The sequence below is a fragment of the Filicampus tigris genome, chromosome 3, assembly GCF_054856515.1.
Source record: "Filicampus tigris isolate MCC_2025a chromosome 3, RoL_Ftig_1.0, whole genome shotgun sequence".
NCBI classification, from domain to species: domain Eukaryota; kingdom Metazoa; phylum Chordata; class Actinopteri; order Syngnathiformes; family Syngnathidae; genus Filicampus; species Filicampus tigris.
Window position 1 is genome coordinate 10,411,218 of NC_141219.1, and position 20,464 is coordinate 10,431,681.

Here is a 20,464-nt window from a genome sequence, read left to right on the forward strand (position 1 = left end):
AGGTACGCTAGACAGATGGGTGACATGAAATTGCCAAGTTTTTTTTTTTCCTATGCAGTGTTGTATGGGCAAAACGTAGCATCAAAATCTGTTTAGAATTTGTCCGACCTGAAAATGTAGGTTTGAGGTTCATTGGTGCGTGATGATTTATTGCTTATATTCTGGAAGCAAAATGGCCCTCCTGAGGGCCTTAACATTCTCAAAAACTCACCAAATCCTCTTTTGTTTTGTCTATAATACAACAGCCAGTATAATTAATTTTTAACCTTTAATCCTAAAATATCATTATTGTTGTCATCCATCCATCCATCCATTATCTGTACCGCTTCTCCTCACAAGGGTCGCGGGGCGTGCTGGAGCCTATCCCAGCTGTCTTTGGGCAGTAGGCGGGGGACACCCTGAACTGGTTGCCAGCCAATCGCAGGGCACACAGAGACAAACATCCGCACTCACAATCACACCTAGGGGCAATTTAGAGTATCCAATCAACTTACCATGCATGTTTTTGGAATGTGGGAGGAAACCGGAGTGCCCGGAGAAAACCCACGCAGGCACGGGGAGAACATGCCGCCTCCACACAGGGAGGCCGGAGCCGGGATCGAACCCACGACCTCTGAACTGTGAGGCGGACGTGCTAACCAGTCGACCACCGTGCCGCCCTGTTGTCATCCATATATTTTTAAATCTACTGGCCCCAAAAATGAAAAAGCCAATTTTTCTTGATGTCAAATATGCCAATTTACTTGCATTCCTTCACAGAAAAGACTTTTAATTGTTAAATGTTGACACATTTCTGACTTCTCAGATTTGGGTATAAAAAGGTGAATCCAGGTTACAAGGTGAAAGATTATGGTAATGGAAGGCGTACGCATTAATTCACTTCCCCCTGCAAATGCTTTCTTATACATTCTACAGTAATCACACTGGAACCATTCCAGAAAGTGGACCTCCTTACCCATTTGCACTTTAAAGTTAATCTTAAAAAAAGCACATTTATTTTTCCCTGACATCATTTGGGAACCTTGAATCATTTAAAACACAAAAAACAAACAGACAAAAACAAAAAAACAACCATAACCGGTTCAAATGGTTAACTATTAGCTGAACCTGGAAAAAACAATGACCTGTTTCACGTGGGACTGCTCTTTTAACAACCAAATTTTAAAAAGCAAAGCGTTAAAGCTTTATTTTTAGCGCGGTGCAGATGTTTGCTAATCGCCGTCTTTCATTATTCATCCACACTCCCGTTTATGCGTCCTCGACTAATCACGAGTGTTTTCCCAGTGTCTCTCCAAAGCAATTAAATCCATTAAAGCCGCTGATTGATATTTGCACGGCGAGGATGGAAACAAAGCGGCCACCGAAGGGTCCTTCACGTTGAGCCATTGGGATCCCCCAAAATGGCAGCCGACAGTCAGCCTGATGAAAATGAGAAAAGCGGCATACTGTTAATGTCTCATTTGTGGACATTTCAGACTTTTAATCAGCAGGTTTTTCAGCCAGTGTCTCATTACCCACGTAGTTTTTGGTCAGGGTTTGAAAACGGGATAGGGGTATGGGTGAGGGCGAGGGTTTGGGGGGCTGGGTTGGGGTTAGTGGTTTTGACTTTGGTCAGGGCAAAGATCAAACATGTTTTTGTAGCTTTTTAGCCTTGGTTTGCAGTATTTCATCTTTGTTAGAATTGAATGTTTGGAGTGTTCACTCTGAGCCAATGGGATTGGCCAAAATGGCAGCCCAGCATCGGCCTGACAGCGATGTTGCTAATGCCTTCGCTGTGGAAATTAGAGCTCTCCCCGCCTTTAATCGGCATGTTTGCCAGCCGGTGTCTCATTACTGCGGCTTCCACGCTCAGGGGCTTGACCGGATTCAGTGAGGTCACCGCCGTCTTGTCCAAGATGGCATTTTTGAGCTTAATTGGGAGTGTATGGCAATGTCTTTTGCATGGCTTTTGCCTTAATTAGCGAAGCAAGAATGAGGCGGGAGTGGTGAGGACGCCTTGTGTTGTTAGATTCCGCTGGGTTTCGGCAGGTCGGAGCCTCACCAAAGATTTACAGCCTTAATATTTGACTTTACGTTATTGCGCGCCATAAAACACAGAGGGGCTGATCGTTTTCCGCTAAGTAGAAGAGCAGAATGTGCCCGGAGGCCTCTGGGGAGAGGAATAGATTAAAAGATTTAATCTGGACCAGGACATACAATTTAAAGCTAACGTGACAGAGATTGGTTATTCTCGGGTGGACCTCTCCCGTATTGGAACAAGGAGACCATTGGCCACTACTATGGTGGAGGCAAAATCCTTAAATTACATTTTAATCTTGGTCAAAACTCAACATGAGGCAGGATAGTTTAGGGGGGGTTAGAGTTTGCAGTTTTGGTTTGGGCTAAGAGTTTGAGTTAGAGGATTTAACGTGATCCGTTAACAAAGATGCCCTCTCTCCAAACAGACCATCAAAGCCACCTCCCCACTGGGGGACCCCAGGGTGACGTACAATTTGGAGGACGGCATGGTCCCGGAGACCAACATGCCCGTCCGCTTCTACTTGACGCCTAACCGGGAAGACGGTTCGGCCTCCATCCTTGTAGCTGAGCCTCTGGACTACGAGACCACCCAGAACTTCATGCTGAGGGTGCGAGCCCAGAACGTTGCCGCCGTCCCATTGGCCGCCTTTACCACTGTCTTCGTCAATATCACAGGTTGGTCTTTGGTCTCGCTTTGCTAACCATAATCCTCCCAACCCTATTCTCCAACTCTAACGATGTGATGGGCTGGATCGGGCCCCCAGGTCTTGAGATCGACACGTCTGCCCTAACCAGTCTCTGAACTCTAATTCTAACTCCAACCTCAACCCTATTCCTGATTTCTAACCCCCTATCAATATCTCCTAATCCCATTCTCTTAACACAACACCACACCCCTAACTCAAACTCTTGCCCGAGAACCTTAATTCCAACTAACCATAATCATTGGTCCTACATTTAGCCCTTATCCGGACCTTGCGTCTTGTCTTTTATCCCCTTTTACTGTAACTCCCATACCTGCATGTATCCCCCTACTTCCAAATGGCCCACATCTGTCGAGTAATAATGAAACTAACTCAGACTTTGTCACCTGACCAGTCAATTTAGGCTCTGTCCTCCTTCAGAGTGGATTTAACTGAAATGGGGAGCTCAGTCTCGCTCAATTCAAGTCAATTCTATTTTTGGCCCTGAGGAGATTATTGAACAGTTTTTGGTGACTTGAGGTGAAGATGGAAGTTCATGTTTGCTCTGGTTGCTCCCGGCTTGGTGGCTCTATAGAATTGCTTCTTCCATTGACAGAGCTTCAAGGAGGTTCTCGTGGCACAGTGTCACTGCTTTGTCCACTATTGATTAGGCTGATTCATTCTGTGGACCTCATCTTGACACCGGTATAAATGAAAAATAGATGTGCAGTCACACAGATGAGAAGAGGCCCTTGTCAAACAGACAGGCTACTTGTTGTACTTTCTAAAGGAGACAAGGGTGTGAAGAATGTAACTGATGGCAAGTGGACATTAAGACCACAAAAAGCCATCCACTTTTCACATTGTTACTGTAGTCCAGAATTAGTCTAGAATTTCTTTGTGTATGTAACCATAACCCTTATGCCTGAATGTCACAATCTCTATCTGTAGCCGTAGCCCTAAACTGCATGTCCTAACCCCAACCTTACACCTTACTTTATACATATACTTTTGCTATCTCCTTTACGTATAATGATGATGATAATGTCATTTATATACGTTATTAAAAAAAATATTTAGTTTTTCCCCACAGAAAGGAATATAAAGGTCTTTAGTCAGGTAAGAGCCAATGTACTTAGGATAGTTCATTGAGTGGAACATTAGAATGTTTTGGTTCAGTAGTGGAAAGAATAGGATGTTTTGCTCACGTTGGCTCAGTCTGTGTGTTCTACTGACACTTGAAGCTGTTCTATCTTTTCATGCTTCGCCCTCTGTCGACACATCCCGAAGTTAGCTCGTATTTGTCCAGAGCTCAAATGCTTTTTCATCTTTCCGCAGCCCTTAGAAGTCAGAACGACAGCCAGGCAAAGCTTCCCCTTTGGTCCAACCACAGCGCTTGACAGTTGAGCAAGAGAATAAAAGAAGTGTCAGGACATGGTGTTCTAATGCAAGAGAAGAAGCTGCAAGACTTCTTGTTATGTTCAAATAGTCAAAGTAACTTTTGTGGAACTAAAGGTTGCACTCTGTAATTGCAAATGCATTTTCAAATGTCAGAAATAAAGTGTTGCCATAAATAAAAGGTTAACAAGTATGGCCACTCATCTCTGGGCCATTCAAAGTGGAGTGCAACAACTTTGAAGCTCCTTTTCGGTATACTGTACATATTTGAACATACCGTTGCTGTCGGGGCGGAATCGTCTCATCTCCAAATCACTACTTGTCAGAAAATTTTAAATGCCTTCTTTCTTGAGTTCCGAAACACTGCGTTGGTGTTTGTCTTATATTGCTATAGTATAACGTTATGCAAAAACACCATGCCAAAATCATGTTCAATCGCTAATTTAATATGATCCACATTTGTTTATTTATTATGCTGTCACTGATTGAATATGTTGTTGGGCGGCAGCTGTCCACATCAGTCCGTGTACATGCTGACCCACCGCCCAGACCAAAAACCTGAACTACTCCAAAAAAGCAAACGACTGTGTTACATCATCTTTCCAAACTCACTGTCAAAGGTCTGAAAGCAGGGGTGGGCAATTAATTTTGCAAATGGGGCCACATATAGAAACTGTCACTGAAACGCTTGCTGAGGGCCAAGCCAACATGCAAACCTCAATTTTGTCTATGTTTTATATAACCCTAGTCTCTTGCTATATCCGTAATCCTAGTCCCAAATAACAAAATGTGTGTGTCATCATATGTTAAGAATATAAACTAATCCAAGTCACCCCCGTCGCCATTTTCTAGATGTGAATGACAACGTCCCCTTTTTTACATCCTCCATCTACGAGGCCTCCGTGACTGAGGGTGCCCAGTCAGGAACTTTAGTGTTTCAGGTGTCCGCCAATGACCTGGACTTGGGCCTCAATGGGAAGGTGAAACCATGCATCCACGCACATCTACTACAAAAACAGATATTCATGCTATAAATACTGTCTTTGTTTTTGACGGCACCTTCTAGATTGCTTACTCACTGCTTGAGGATCGTAGCGGGGACCACCAATATTTTCGCATCGACCCCGAGCTGGGTTTCATCTACACACAGACTGTTTTTGACCGTGAGACCAAAAGTTCCTACCTGTTGGAGGTACAATCGGTGGACGGATGGGAGTCTGCGAGGCCTGGCAAACATGGACAGCCCAACTCTGGTAAGAATTCATCGTCTGTGTGATTTAGTGGTTTGTATGGCATAATACATTATCAGCAAAGCAAAGACAAGGATCAAAGCATATTTAAACACACTAATTGATTCTGAATGTGCTTCTAAAACGTTTAAAGTGTGCAATCTGTCAGATACTTTAAAGGCTTTTTTAGGGGGAGAAAAACCTCCTTAATGGACTTTGAAATTTAAAAATTGCATTGAGTCATCTTTTGCCTTGTCGAGAACAAAGAGAACTACTTGACAACTCACGCTGTAGCTCAAACATTTGTAGATGTTCCAAGTCGGGAAACAACCCATAATGTTCTTTCTTTTGTATTATGAGTTAGGGTTAGGTACGCTTCAATGGTAGATGATGTGAATGTGATGCATTGATGACGTTAAAAGAGAGACTTCATCCAAGTACAACTGTTTGTTCTTACTATAGTTCTTTGTTATAAGCTGCAGAGGAAGTGAGAGTTGTTCAAAAGGCTTTTTGTCTGGCTCCTGGTTGGCTAAAATGTCCTTAGGGTTACGTGTTATAGCACCACCTGTTGTTTTAGAACGTTGCCTATAAGAAGGGTATTGTTGTGGTTTCACAACAGTGTTTCGGAGCCTGAAAACACTAAAAACACTAAAATCAGTCAGTGTGAAAATCCAGTATTGGTAGGAAGTGTTCAGTGTTGATTGTTTCACTTGTTTTTACTTCTAGCAGTTAATAACAAAGTCATCAAATCTGCTCCAGCTTGCAGAAATTACAGGCACTTTTGTGTTTGGCATTTTATACTGAATGTGAAAAGAAATGTGTGACCTTAAAGTGGAAGTCAACCCAAAAATTGTCTTTACAACAATGTGTTCTATGCACCTCCGCTAGTCTAAACACAGCATTCTGATTAATATTGCATTTGTGGAATATGAGTTAAGCAGCAAAATCCACCCGTTTTTGTTCAGTCACCGATCATGACTCACCTGTTTTCTGAAGATGAGAAATGATTGGTTGTTACCTGAGACCTGACTTCTCCTTTAAAACAGAGGTATGGACCCAATAATAAAACAATTTTTGTTACGCTGTTACACCCCCGATAGACATGTAGGAGTTATTTTGTACGGTAGCTAAAACGACAATGGTAGATACAGATAATGAGAGACTGGAAGAGTCACAGGAAGGCATAGAAGTGCCTTGGAAATTGATCCAAAAATTTCAATAACTCAAAATTTTTGGAAGTAGTGCGGGACTGAGTAAAATTGTATTGTATGACTTGCTTAACCCTTTCATGCATAGTGGTCACTACAGTGGACAGCTATTTAAAAGTTGCTTTCGCCTATATTAATTAATCTAAATTAAAAAAAATATTTTCAACCCTTTCATGCATTAATTATGATTTAACGTTATTATTTAAAATATAAATATATTTTTTCGTTTAATTAATATGGGCGAAAGCAACTTTTAAATCGCCGTCCACCGTAGTGACCACTTTGCATGAAAGGGTTAACCCAAGTTATGATTTGACTCGACTTGCACATGCGTGACTTACTCCTACCTGTGCCGTTTAGCAACAAGAGGGCGGCTGCTGCAAACAAGGCTGCCAAGCAACCGAGTGGAGGGAGATCTTTTCTATCTTATTCGGATGGTTGGACAGCTGCAGTTCATTTAAGGCTCCATTTGTTGCCGCGGCGGCAGATGAAGCGCATACGTGCCTCTTCGGTCCGACCGACAGAGTGCGGGAGGAGAGCAGATGCTCGGCCAGACGGATGCTTGGAGAGAGGTGTTGAGGAAAGGCGGGGACAGAGAAGAATATGCTTTTGGTCAACACATACTAGATGAGCCTTGGATCTTTTTTAAGTCTGTCGCTCGGTTAAAATAGCCAACTTTTCAATGCCGAACACGTCACAGAACAAATGACTGGAACCAATTAACTTTAAGAAAAACTCATTTTCATTCCCATGATAGCAGGAGGTCCTAGTTTGTCATGCGTAACTTTACGCATCTGGTGAGTCGGCCCCGTACCAGATGGCGAGCAGATGACAGTCGCTAACAGCATTACGTCTTGTCCCAAAACTTGCTCGTTATTCCATTTTAACTGTAAAAATAAAGAATAAAAAAAATAATAATAATCGAATGGTTTAAAAAGAATGACAAAATTATGATGTGCCTGAACTTGAATGATACCAGATAGTAGTCCCTTCAAAACATAGTGTGGCACTGTTACAGTTGGCCCTTCTGCCATTTTATGGAAAAACATTTCATTGTTCTGCCCGTCACTACACGTTGCTGGCATAGATAGATGAACAAAGGTAATTGTATTCCGAGTAAATAAATGTGAATTTTCCAGCCAATTGAATTCAATTTGATTAGTCCCAGATCTCCCCTCCATAAGCCGTCACCTTACTGTGGTGGAAGGGTTTGCGTGTCCCAATGACCCTAGGAGCTAAGTTGTTTCCTGAACAGGAAGTTGTTACAGGGGCGGAGCCATGGGTGGGCCTGGGTGTGCACAAGATCTGAACTTCAGATTATTCAATTTGTCATTTTATTTGAAGGTATGATGTGTGTCGGGACAGGAGGATTGTACTGTTGAGAGAAATATTCAGGCCCACCCTGATTTTTCCAGGACTACCCATTCGCCACTCATGTTAAAAAAACCTTGTTTCAACACTTAACATTTTTTTTAGGGTTTTGTACTGGAAAACAAGTGTTTTACTCCACAGTCTCTCTTTGTTGTAACTATTTTTTTTATGTCTTTAGAATAAAATGTCTCTTCACTGTCGCCAAAATATACCACTATCGGCCCTCCAACTCATTTGTTAGTATTCATCTCCCGACCGATATATGCAATGTTTTTTCTCACTTTCTGAAAAGTGTACAAAAGTAGCTGTACCAAAAATAACTCTCTAAACAGTTGGTTTACACTTTGTGGTGTGAATGTTTGGGGTGTGAACAGCGTTAAGGCAGCTGCTTTGCTGCTCCATGCTACTTTTTGCTCGTCCTTCCCTTCTCACTCGCCGATATCGTCTCGTTGCGTTGTTGGGCATTATCTCCCACGGCGTGCCATAAATAATTGACCTCCATCTTGCCGAGTACAAATGATGTGACGTTTGCACTGTTATCAAAGTACGGTCTACCACGCGGCGCTTTGGGCTCAACCCCAATCCCAAGGTTCCATGTTTTTTTAGTTTGTGTTTATTTGCTGATTTTATGATCTGTAACTGATGATAGATTGGTAGCTGATTTCCATTTGCAGTCCCTGTGGCAGGCAGTGGTGGAGAGAAACAAAGTACAAATACATGCTAAATGTACTTATGTAGATTTTTCAGTTATCTGTGCTTGACTTGATTTAGTTTTCTGATGACTTTTTAATTTAGTCCCTACATTTAAAAAAATATATATCTGTACTTTCTACTCCTTACTTTGTCAAAATATGCTTGTTTTTTTCAACTTCCATAGATAATGACACAATGCGAAGGTGTAAATAGAGAGAGGCAAATTTGAGATCTCAGCCAAAAAAACCTCTCGACTCTCTACTTTCACTAGAAAAAAAGTGTTTCTACATTTTTGCATTAACTTATACGCAGTATAACATGGTTACATTTCACACAAAAAAAAAACCCAATGGTTTCTGACCAAATAGTTGAGAATTATTATTTTTTTTTATTTTGTGAGGGGAAACATAATGGTGACTTTGACGCTACTATGTTTTTTGCTCTTGTGACACCTCAAACCCTTAAATCAACTAAAACAAGACTGAGCTGGCTTATGGTAAAACAATATCTTAATCATTAGCTTAAACAATTTATTTACATTTATAAAATGGAGAAATGCACCATGAGTGATGTTGACTCACCACAAGATTGAAGTTGAACATCAGTAGCTTTTTAAATGCCGCTGACCATTCACCCCAAGTGTCACTTTCTCACGAAGGTGACACACAGTTTCTACTGTCTACCATCACACATGCTGTCTACAAAGTACTGTATATTAGTTCAAATGTAATGAGCCCAATTTAATTTCACCTACTAATATTTGACATTTATTCAGAAATTGTCACAGTTTTCTGTATTAAAAAAAAAAAAAAGTAAACATTTTGCATGGAAAAAAAGTTTTAACCTTGGAATAGTGGGAGAGTCTCATCCTTCTGTGTGGCAGGAGATGGATGGGAGGACGGTTCGAGTTATTTTGGTGCGCGTCAGCGTGGGCGAACACATTTGTGACTATTTTGTGTTCTGGCTGCAAAGCGACAGATGTGCGAGGTGACAGAATAGGCACAACTGCGTGCTTATAATAGCATCATTCTCTCCATCTTTATGAAGCCTTTCTTGTTATTGTTTTTGTTGCGTCTTTGGTACTCACAGACACAGCGTACGTCCGCATGTTCTATTAGTGAGGTCAAAGTAAGGTTACAATGTTGAAGAAAATGAGAAAAACTCATCTATTATTTCAGGGATTTTTTTTGACTGAACTACTCTTTTCCAGAAAATACTATTTTTCAATATTATGGAAATAAAGCCATATTTTTTATTGGAATTTTTTTTTTCCTTTTTTTTTTTAGAAATTGACATTGTATAAAAAAGGTATTTTTTGAGAATAAAATATGTTTTTTAAGGACAGTGTGATGTTATTAGAATATTTTACGCTATCATATTTAAAAAAAACTATGTTGCTTTTGTTTTTGTTTTTAATAAAAAGCCTCAGTATAATGGGAACAAAGTCATATGTTTTAACTAAAGTTTTTTTTTTTTTTTTTAAGAAAACCTTTGAAATCGTACAAAAGTAAAGTTTTGTTTTTTCCGAAACTTGCCACAAAGGTTTTATGTTTTTCATGACTAAGGCTTGTTACTATAAAGATAAAGTCAGAATTTTTGGAGAATAGTCAGTTTTTAATTTTTTTTTTTAATGAAAACATAAATATACAAGGTGTCCATAAAGTGTCTTTACGATTTATAGAATTTATTACAAAGGCAGTTGTAATAAATTCTAAACTAAACCAGATTTGTTTATTGTAATCAGTGTTCTTTAAAGTTTGTAATAATCAGACTGAATGATGGTGCACTACGACTTCAAGTAAACATTTCCAGACTGGTGGATTGGAAGGAATGGGCCGATTCCTTGGCCACCGCATTCACCAGATATCGCTTCTTTGGGCTTCTTTTTATGGAGTTATTTTAAAGATATTGTTTATTGAACAAAGCAATGGGGCATTTGGACTTCTTTCTATGGGGTCATTTTAAATATATTGTGTATTGAACAAAACAAAGGGACAGTACAGATGAGGCTATCCTATGCAACATGGCAAGAAATTGAGTCGTGTCTTGACGTGCTTCGTGCAACTACTAGTGACAAAATAAAGGTGTATTAAAGGTCAAAAGATGCTTAAAATAACTTTGACAACCACTCATTAAAATGAAATAAGTCTGATTAATATATCTTATCAATCATCCTTTGTAGTAAATTCTTAAAATTCTAAAGAGACTTTATGGAAACCCTCTATAATTAAGAAAATTGTATTACATGGACAACCAGTGACGTTTTGAGAATTAAGTAGTAATTTTTCAAGATGTTGAAAAACTTTTTTTGTAATTTTTTGAGGATAAAGTTGCATTTTTTTAAAGAAAGAAACTAAGAGTCTTTGTTTTAGTTTTTTAACATAGTTTTTCTAGCTTTTTTCTAGAAAAAGGGTGGAATTATGTGACAACCATTATTTTTCACAATAATTTTATTTTGTAAGAGGAGACAGTCGCTTAAAACATGTTTATTTAATGTTTTTAAACCATGATGTTGTGAGAATATCCTAATAATTTTCAAGAATCAAAAACATTTTTAAAATTCATTTAAACTACATTTCTATTTTTGAAAGAGTAAAGAAAAATCATCTTTCAATACTTAATTTTTGTTTTCAGATGGAATAAATTTCTATTTGACCACAAAAAATAAATCATCATCACAAATTGCAACCTTTTTTTCCCCAAGAAAAATATAATGTTCTAAAACTGTGTGTTGTTGTTGCTGTCAGACACGGCGTACGTCCGCGTGTTCATCAGTGACGTCAACGACAACAAGCCGGCCTTCGCCCAGACCACATATGAGGTGGATGCAGATGAGGACGCTGACGTGGGATTTGCCGTCCTCACCGTGAGTGCCAACGATGGAGACGAAGGTGCCTTTCTATTACTCCACATCACACATACCTTGAACCCTATATGGTACATTGCAGGTACCTCAAACCAACAAAGTAAATATGATGCATTATGAATGAGGGACATTAGAGATGCATTAAATGATGTAAATGACATACATTAAAGGTGCATAAACATTAAATATGGTACATTAAATGTGATGGAACTATGGTGAATTATAGTTGCATTAAATATGACATGCACATGTACACTAGGGGTGTGTCAATATAAAATATGATGTAAATGATAGATTAAATGGTACATAAACATCATGTACATATTACATATAATCATGGGTCGTTAAATATGGAGCAAATGAACAAATCCTTTATTTATCAAATTGAATACTATGACATTCTATGAACAGGTTGACTTTAAAATAGCACAAATGTATAGAGTACACAATAACCTTCTCTGCCACACTACTCAAAAGTAGAAATCAAAGAGAGTTGCTATAATTTAAAGGGGGAATCAACCCAAGCATATTTTTTTCAATAATGTGTTCCCAGCAGGCCCTCAGGGCTCAAGTAAAGATGAATCACGGCTCACATGTTTCCTGAAGCTGAGCCGTGATTGGTCGTTACCTGAGCCCTGAGCAGTTGCAATGTCATTTTCAGTCGACAGAAGTGACGAAATGGCCACCCCCAGAGATGGTTAAAAATGGGTGGATTAACTCTAATTTCACAAACGCAATATTTATCAGAATGCCATGTTTCAACTAGTGGGCTTCCATAGAACATATTCTTGAAAAAAATATGTTTGGGTTGACTTCCACTTTAAAGGATATATGTCTCTACAACAAATCCAAAACAAGAACAAACATTAAGCAATGGTGTGTTTCTGTAAGAGGTGTTAATTTGTGGGATAACTTCGGAACTGACTTGAAACGGTGTGAATTGCTTGCTGTGTTCAAAAACAGATTCAAAGGTGAAGTATAAAAAAAACCTACATAAATCAGTTATAAGTCAGTAAATTGCTCCATATTTTTTTAAATATGCTAGACTGATTGTAATATAATGATATATTGAGAACGGACAACAATATATATGAGAGTATAAGGATGTGCCTATGTATTGTATGCGTGTAGGCATATGTATGCAAACGTGTAAGTGCAGTTGCATATATGAGTATGTTTATACATTGACATTTTTCTTTTTATCCTCTTGGGACATTCTACATTAATGACTTATTATTGTATTAATGTGAAAGGAAAATATGAAAGTCAAAATACACGCGTACACCATTAAATATGGTGCATTATAGGTACATTGAATATAATGCAGATATAGTATACTAAAGGTGCTTTAACTATGATGATACACTAGAGGTATGTAGATGTAAATAATATCGTACAGTAAAGGTCTATGGACATCACATCCGTGAATGGGGTACACTAGCCATACAGTAATATAAAGTAAATTTGATACATTAAGTATGATGCAAATGTGGTACAGTACAGGTATCTTAGCATTAAATACAAAGTACCAGGTACTTTAGAATAGACAATAAATTTGCTGAAGTATGATACAGTACATTATTTTAGAAAATGCTGTACTGTAAATATGGTACAGTTGAGGTATAGGCATTAAACATTATGTATGTATGGTACACGAGAATCATATAGAATGTAAAATATATGGTACATAGAGGTGTATAAAATATCGGATATGACAAATATAGTATGTTAGAGCCAGAGGTACATACATAAATATGTCATTGTGGTACAAACGCATTACATAATACATATATTTTAAATGTAGTATTTCGGTACTACGTAATCATTCAATAAAATGTAAATATGGCAAATCAGACCTGTATCGATATTAAGTAAGACAAGGTATATTATGTATGGTGTACATATGGTAGAGTATAGGTACATACACATTCCATATGAGTCAGTACGAATCAGTCCAGACAAAACTAAAAGATATGGAATACTTCAAATGTATGTTGACTTTCTGCCTGATGTTGTCACTCCTGTTTATGTACTAGTGGGTAGTAGATCGTAGCACCTCGGATGGCATGTACTTTCTCAAGAAGATCACTACATTTAGCCTGAGCCAGTGCCAGAGCCAAGGAGGAAATCAACAGTGCAAAACAGTTCAATATTGCAATATTATAAACCCAACAAGTGGCTGACCTTTTCAATCCACCTGCCTATAATAAAGCACTAATTAAGTGTCCTCGTTAAGTCGCCAAGATTGAAACCAGACTTGCGATATTACTGCTCTGAGGGTTGAAGTACGCCACTTCTCGTCGGACATATTTGATTACGACAAGATGGACTGTATAATGATGTCCGCTTTTTACAATGCAGTCCACCCGTGTGCTCGCGGCACTTTTCTTTGGCCCGGCGGGGTTGTCCAAATGTTAATTTGCGCCATTAGCATCTTGTCGCTGTCCACTGACAACCTCGTAAGTTCACTTTAGCACCAGTTGGACTTTTTGACATCTTTGTCACTGTTATAACTTTTTGCTCAAACCACACTGAGAATTGGGGTTTGGTGGGGGCGGGGGTACTCCATTTATGTGGTTTTGCATCAGAGTGATTTACAGGGGAATTCAAGACATTATTTTATTTATTTTTTTGATAATATCACGTTCTATGTGCCCCCCCACTCAGTGTAAACTGATCATTATTAGAGCTGGGCTAACCGACACCGAGTTCCCGCCTGCATATTTAATTGACCCACGTGGTCCGAGTCAGCCAAACGGCGTCCAGAAGGGACTTAACCTGTACCACGTCACATGCAGGTGCCCCACTCCTGACACGCAGCCGAGTAAGGAAAGAATAAAAAATAAAACAGTATTGTGTACCTTGCGGTCCCACAAAATCAATGACATGTGCCTCAAATTGTTTTTATTTCACCAATCACCATAATGTGCGTGTGTGTGTGTCAGTTTTTTTTGTTTGATATTTTTCTTTGTTTGGCGGTGAGTCTGCTCATGCAGCGCCTGCGTTTGACGTGAAAATTACGTTCTCGACGCTCATTGGCCGTCGCCGACGAGGGACTGACTGGTACCGCGTGGGTCATTTAAATATGCAGACGGAAACTCGGTGGTGATTAGGCGATGCCCAGTCCTGCTAATTAGTTTGTGTACGAAACAAAAACGATGCAGATGAATCAATACATTTTTTATCTATTCCAGGGCGCTGCCATTTTGCCCTGTACCGCCCTCTGCTGCCAACTATAATTGAAGTCAAAGTGCCCTCGGGCTTGAGGATTAAAGTTGATAGCAGAGGATGTTTTTCAAGAAAAAGGGTGAAATAGTATGCAAATCAATTGTTTATTTTTTTTCCAACAAATTTGTTTTTCCAATACAACATTTCATTTTTTCCATAAAATAGTGTAACACTCCAAGAAAAAAAAGTTTCAGTATTTTTAGAATAAAACTGTCTTTTGGGAGGTATATATTTTTTTTAATTTAAAACATGATGCAATACTCGTATTAGGTTCTAATTTTTTGAAAAAAAATATGTATTTTAATTTGAGAAGAAAGTTTTTTTTTTTGACAACCTCACCGTTATTTATTACAGTGGTGGTCATGTGGAGGTCTTAAATGGGGAATCAAATGGCATCCCGCTTGATCCTGATTCTGGAAAATGAGTCACCTTGATGGTAATTGTAGTGATTATCATCATTACTGTAATGGAGAAGACAACCCTAAGTGCATAGTTGGGCACCTGCCACTACCAAATGTCTTTTGCAAAGCAAAAAGCCAAAGTTAATGATGATAAAAAAAAAACAAAAAAAAGAATGTCAAGACTGCTTGTCCATGTGATTTTTGGCGTAGTGAGTGCTCATTAAGATGCAAATGTGCTAACTTTTCTCCCGGAATTTGCAGCACAAACGAGGCTGCTGTGCAGAAATGTAACATCTGTATTGGACTAAAAAGGCTAGCTCCCGCTTGGGACGTTATTATCAGTAAAATCAATACAATTTCATTGAGTAAGGCAGAGCCCGCAAGCTCCTTCCCACTGCTGCCAGTGATTTTTTTTTTCCAGTTGTTTGTTGGTTGGCAAAAAGCTGGAATAAATTCTCTCCGTAAACAAGTGTAGTCTCGTTAAATGCCAGAGCCAGTCAATACTCGCACTCAAAAAGGTCTCGTTATAGCCTCCGTGCTGGCCAGAGTCAGTCCAAAACACCTGCAGACAAACTCGATCTATTTTACAGTACTCTACGAGCTGTAGATAGTACTGAAGAAGTTGCATGACTATGAAAGCAAATAGGTTCACCTCGGTCTCTCCAAATCCCAAGGTTAACGTAAGGTGGTTAAGGTATGGTACTGCTTGTGGTTAGTGTTAGGGTGTTATAGCTAGGCTTTTCGGTACGGAATTGTTTTTTTGGATGGGGTAAATTTGAAGGAGGGTATCCCAAGGTGGCTACGGTAAGGATCGAGGGTTATTGTTCAGCAGAGCTGGGCATTTTACTAAAAATACGCGGTCCGTTTATCGCCTTCCACCTAGAGGCGCGGTACCCTTCCATCGTACGTTTATCCGCCATTCTGTCCGGCCGGACCAAATAGTAATCGCCGCAAAAAAAGACGATGACATAGATGGGGAAAAAATGGGCTTCTGACTATGTTCAATTTGACTATTTACAAGTTTCCCGTTTATCATTTACCACCTACAAAATGGCCGTCTGTCATAGGCAGATAGGCGGACCGGTCCGTCACATAGGCGGAATGCCCAGCTCTGTTTTGTTTAGGGCAGGGGTGTCCAAACATTTTGCAAAGAGAATTTGGTGAGGTGAAAATGTGTGGGGCCTGACCATTGAGCTTCTGGTTGCTTTAATATTTCACGGCATTTGTTACCAGTCACCCTGTCGTAGTTTGCATGTTTTGCCTAGCAGTGACGCCTGATATTGAATTCCTTGAAAAAGCCTATCGCTTAGCAAACTAGACAGAGACAGTTGTTTTGTATTCCTGTGAAAAAAAAAAGACAAGATCCACTTGTCCTGGAAGCAACGGCCCTCTCTGTCAACTTTCTTTATCTTCACTACAGTCTCCATTTTAGAAATGGGCTGAAAAGGGCCACACAAAAGGTCATGCAGCAAGGAGTTCACTCTTAGTTCGAACACGACTTTGAGACGGGGAGTTTGGAGAGGCAGAGCACGCTGGGGGCCTATTTTCGAAAGCACCTGAGAGGGCAACCACAGGTCTGATGCCATCTGTTGGTCAAATACAAAATAGCTTTTTTAGGTGTATTTTGTAATGTGGTCAACACTACTGTCGGGCCACTCATTATTCATTTTATGCTAGTGGCTGCGGGCCGGTAGAAATTTGAACACGGGCTTCATTTGACATCCCGGCCGGACTTTGAACATGGCTGGTTTAGGGGCCTAGTAGTTTGGGTTTAGGGGCAGGAAAATTGTTTGGAGTTGGGGTTAGGTTTAGGAAGGGATTTTTAAAAATATATATTCATTCATTTGAATCACTCAAGGACAATTTTAAACTCACACTCTACACACACTCTACTGCCGTATGTTTTATGGTCCACATGCAGAATGGCATCTCTCCGACAATAAGATATTTTTGTACTTGTCTGAACCGGGATTCCAAAGCCCAAGTCCTTACAAATGAGCTGCGGTTAAGGTTTATGGCTATTGTTGGTATTATTGGTATGATTAGAGGTTAGGTTCAGTGAGGGTATAGATAACGGCTATGGATCAGCTATACTGTAGGTGGTTATGCCTAAGATTAAAGAGTTATAGTTAAAGGAACATGATTTTATGGGTTTTTAGAGTTGAGACTTCTGGTTTGGATTATGATTTGGGTTTTTGCACATTGGATATGGAGTACAATAATATCTTTCGCTTGGAGCGCCACGCAGTGATAGTAGAGATCTTTTACCGGCAAAAACTTTCAACAGAGAGTCTTAAAACGCCTAGCTGTTATTCTTCAGATCCAGATCATTTTTGGTTTTACTTGAAGTTGAGTAGTTCCCAGCCTTTTATCTTTCCCCCGCACCACCACAAATCATTCCATGTCTGCTTTGAATTTGAAGATTGTTTTTGTAGCTCACTTGTAATTTAATACAATTGTTGAATAAGCTGTGAAAAAGCTGCATCCTATTACCAAACTGTATATCATGTGTACCATTCCATTCATTCATACTCACAAGCCACGCTTTAAGTAGCATTGTGAGCTGCTGTGAAAATGAATAGAGTGAGCAAGAGGAAGCGGCGCGAGGATATTAATAAACAGCATTTATCATAGCGCAGGGCTGTTGTGATAAAGAACCCTCATCACGCACACGCATACAATCGACAATAAAAAAGTAGATCAAATTTACAGTAAATGCAATATACTGTAACAATTCAAAAGCTTGCACAGAGCAGAGGCATAGAAAACAGTACTGTATATGATTCGATTTTTCTCTAATATCCTAATTTCCTGATTGTGAGGAGCAGAAGATTACACAGGTTGACAGTCATTCACAGGTCTCAGAACTTTAAATCAATCAAACCGCTTTTCTGAATGTGTTATTTAGTTACCATTGAGTGTACTTATTGTGTATACGGTATATAAGAGTTTAAGTATTTCACATGGTTGCCATAAATTGCGTGAGTGTGCGTACGTGCGCGTGTGTGTGTGTGTGTGTGTGTGTGTCGTAAAGTGTGTCGTCGAGGGAAATGAAAAGACTTTTGAAATGTGTCCACCTGGGTGATGAGAAAAAACATTCATTTGATTTTGTTTGGACCGCAGCATCCCTTGGTGGCTGCCGTCCTTGAGCTCCTCGCATTTATTTGTGAACATTCAAGCCATGCAGACAATTAGAAAACGGAGGGGGGAAAAAAAACAATGTGAAGTGAAGTCAAGAGAGGTTGCGATTGCACGTATGCCCCGACGTCTCATTTAGAAAGCCAACAGGCAGGCAGTACAAAATGAGGCGGATTAGAGGCGCGAAACACTTCCAATCTTGGCGCGTCTTCAGGGGGTTGCCCCTCCACTCCACACACACACCCACGCACAACACCCCCCCTCCTAAGAACAGCAGGATGCAACTCATTGAGCTGCTGACATTAGTGATGCACCTAATTGAATGCAGTTGCTGAGTGTTAAACACACTTTCTTGGAAATATGATTACAAAAATAGAGGTTGTGAAAAGACACCTTAAGACATAGTTGAGATGTAACAATAGCAATGTTTTATCTATTAAATTATCTATTATCTATTAAAAACACAGACTGTCCAATTAACAATAAAAGAACCCAACTAACTAACTTAAGTAACTAACGAACAATGAATGACCGATCTAATGAACTAAGTAAACTAGGCAGCCATCTAATTAACTGGAAAGGAAGCAAAAATCAACCAATCAACTAATCAGGGGGAAAAAAAACTACTCACCTGCCCAACTATCACTAACTGACTGACTGACTGCAAAAAAAAAACAAACTACCTACTTACTATACCTACCTACCTACCTACCTACCTTGAGAATAACTAGTATAACAGACTACCTACAGTACCTGCTTACATACAGTCAACTAAAAAGCCAACGTTCCAGAGCCCAAAGCAAATTTATCTACCTACCTACCTAACTAGAGACTTACTGACTGACAAGCCAACTACAGTACCTACCGAGCCCACAACTAACTGACTGCCTGACTGACTTACTGACTAAGGCACTAACAAATTAACTACCTGCCTACTGTATCAAAGCTACTGTATGTACCTATACACCTAACTAAGGAGGAGCAAACCAACCAGCCAGTTAACTACCTAACAGTGGCCAACCTTGTAAACTCTCATCATTTGTAGCTTCACCCGGCACTTTTAAATGTAAGCTATATTAAAATGAAAATATACCTAGTAATATACATAACAGATTTTGGTCATGGGTCAAAAAAAGGCGTTAATATTTCATGCGTCAGCAGACGGTAAATAACTCCACCAACTGCTGTGTCGCCACTCTGTGCCATTCGCAACTAAGACAGCGTTTTCCGCTATGTTAAACCGAGGACGGCCAATTACGTGTTAACATATACCGGCTCCGTGGTTGCATGGTGGGAATTAGCATAACGCTAATCAGAATTATGTGATAGGAGGACAACAATCATCTGAACCTTGCTGGCAGGCATGTGCACAGGGGCATAGCCATTATTTCAGAAGTTGGGGAAGAGCAGGAAGGGGGTAGGTATTGTTCAGGAGTATGACAACATCTATCAGCAAATGATTAGAATAATAATCCTTTCCCATTCAACTACTTCTCCCCATTGTGACCTTCAAATAAATAACCAAACCGTCAAACCGGTTGAGGTATACACAATGACTTGTGCAGCCAGATAATCAATCCGGACATATTTTTGCATACCCATAAATGATAATGAACACACTGAAATAGAGAAAGAACAAGATAAAGGAAATATTAAAGTAGACTTATATACTTATTGCACATATTTCAAAACATGGACTTTGTTTATTGCAATCACTCCCAGCTATGTGATTTCTTTTTATAGATGGACAATATATGCAAAGCAAAGGTGCTTTTTACAGTGTATTATAGCATGTAAGGTTGAGAAAAAAATGGCAAAAAAAAGTAAGGCAATGCAAGACAATTTTATTTATATAGCACGTCATACACGAAGCAACTCAATGTTCTTCACACAACCAAAAGCACAACACATAAAAGCACAAACAGAACAGCTGAAGATGCTCAAGGGCAAAGCAAAGAAGGAGTAAAGTTGCTTTTACTAAACTTTTACCCCCAAAAAATACATACATTGACATCATTTAAACACATTGACAAACAAAAGGTTTAAATACAGTGGTACCTCTACTTACAAAATTAATTGGTCCTGGAAGAAATTTCTTAAGTAGAGCATTTTGTAAGTAGAGACGTGTTTTCTATGTAAATGCCCTAATGCGTTCCAAGCCCCCCAATATTCAGACATAAATGTTTTATAAAGCATGAAAATGCATCAAAACAAATACATGTTACAATTA

General features: G+C 39.4%; 1 protein-coding gene across 1 annotated transcript in view; it reads left to right on the forward strand.

Moving 5' to 3' along the window:
* Positions 1-20,464, forward strand: part of LOC147149863 (neural-cadherin) — a 256,943-nt gene that overhangs the window by 130,587 nt on the left and 105,892 nt on the right. The window contains exons 17-20 of the mRNA XM_086025213.1: positions 2,445-2,694; positions 4,953-5,080; positions 5,167-5,353; positions 11,349-11,492. Coding sequence (XP_085881339.1) covers positions 2,445-2,694; positions 4,953-5,080; positions 5,167-5,353; positions 11,349-11,492 — 709 coding nt within the window. The remainder of the gene's footprint in view (positions 1-2,444; positions 2,695-4,952; positions 5,081-5,166; positions 5,354-11,348; positions 11,493-20,464) is intronic.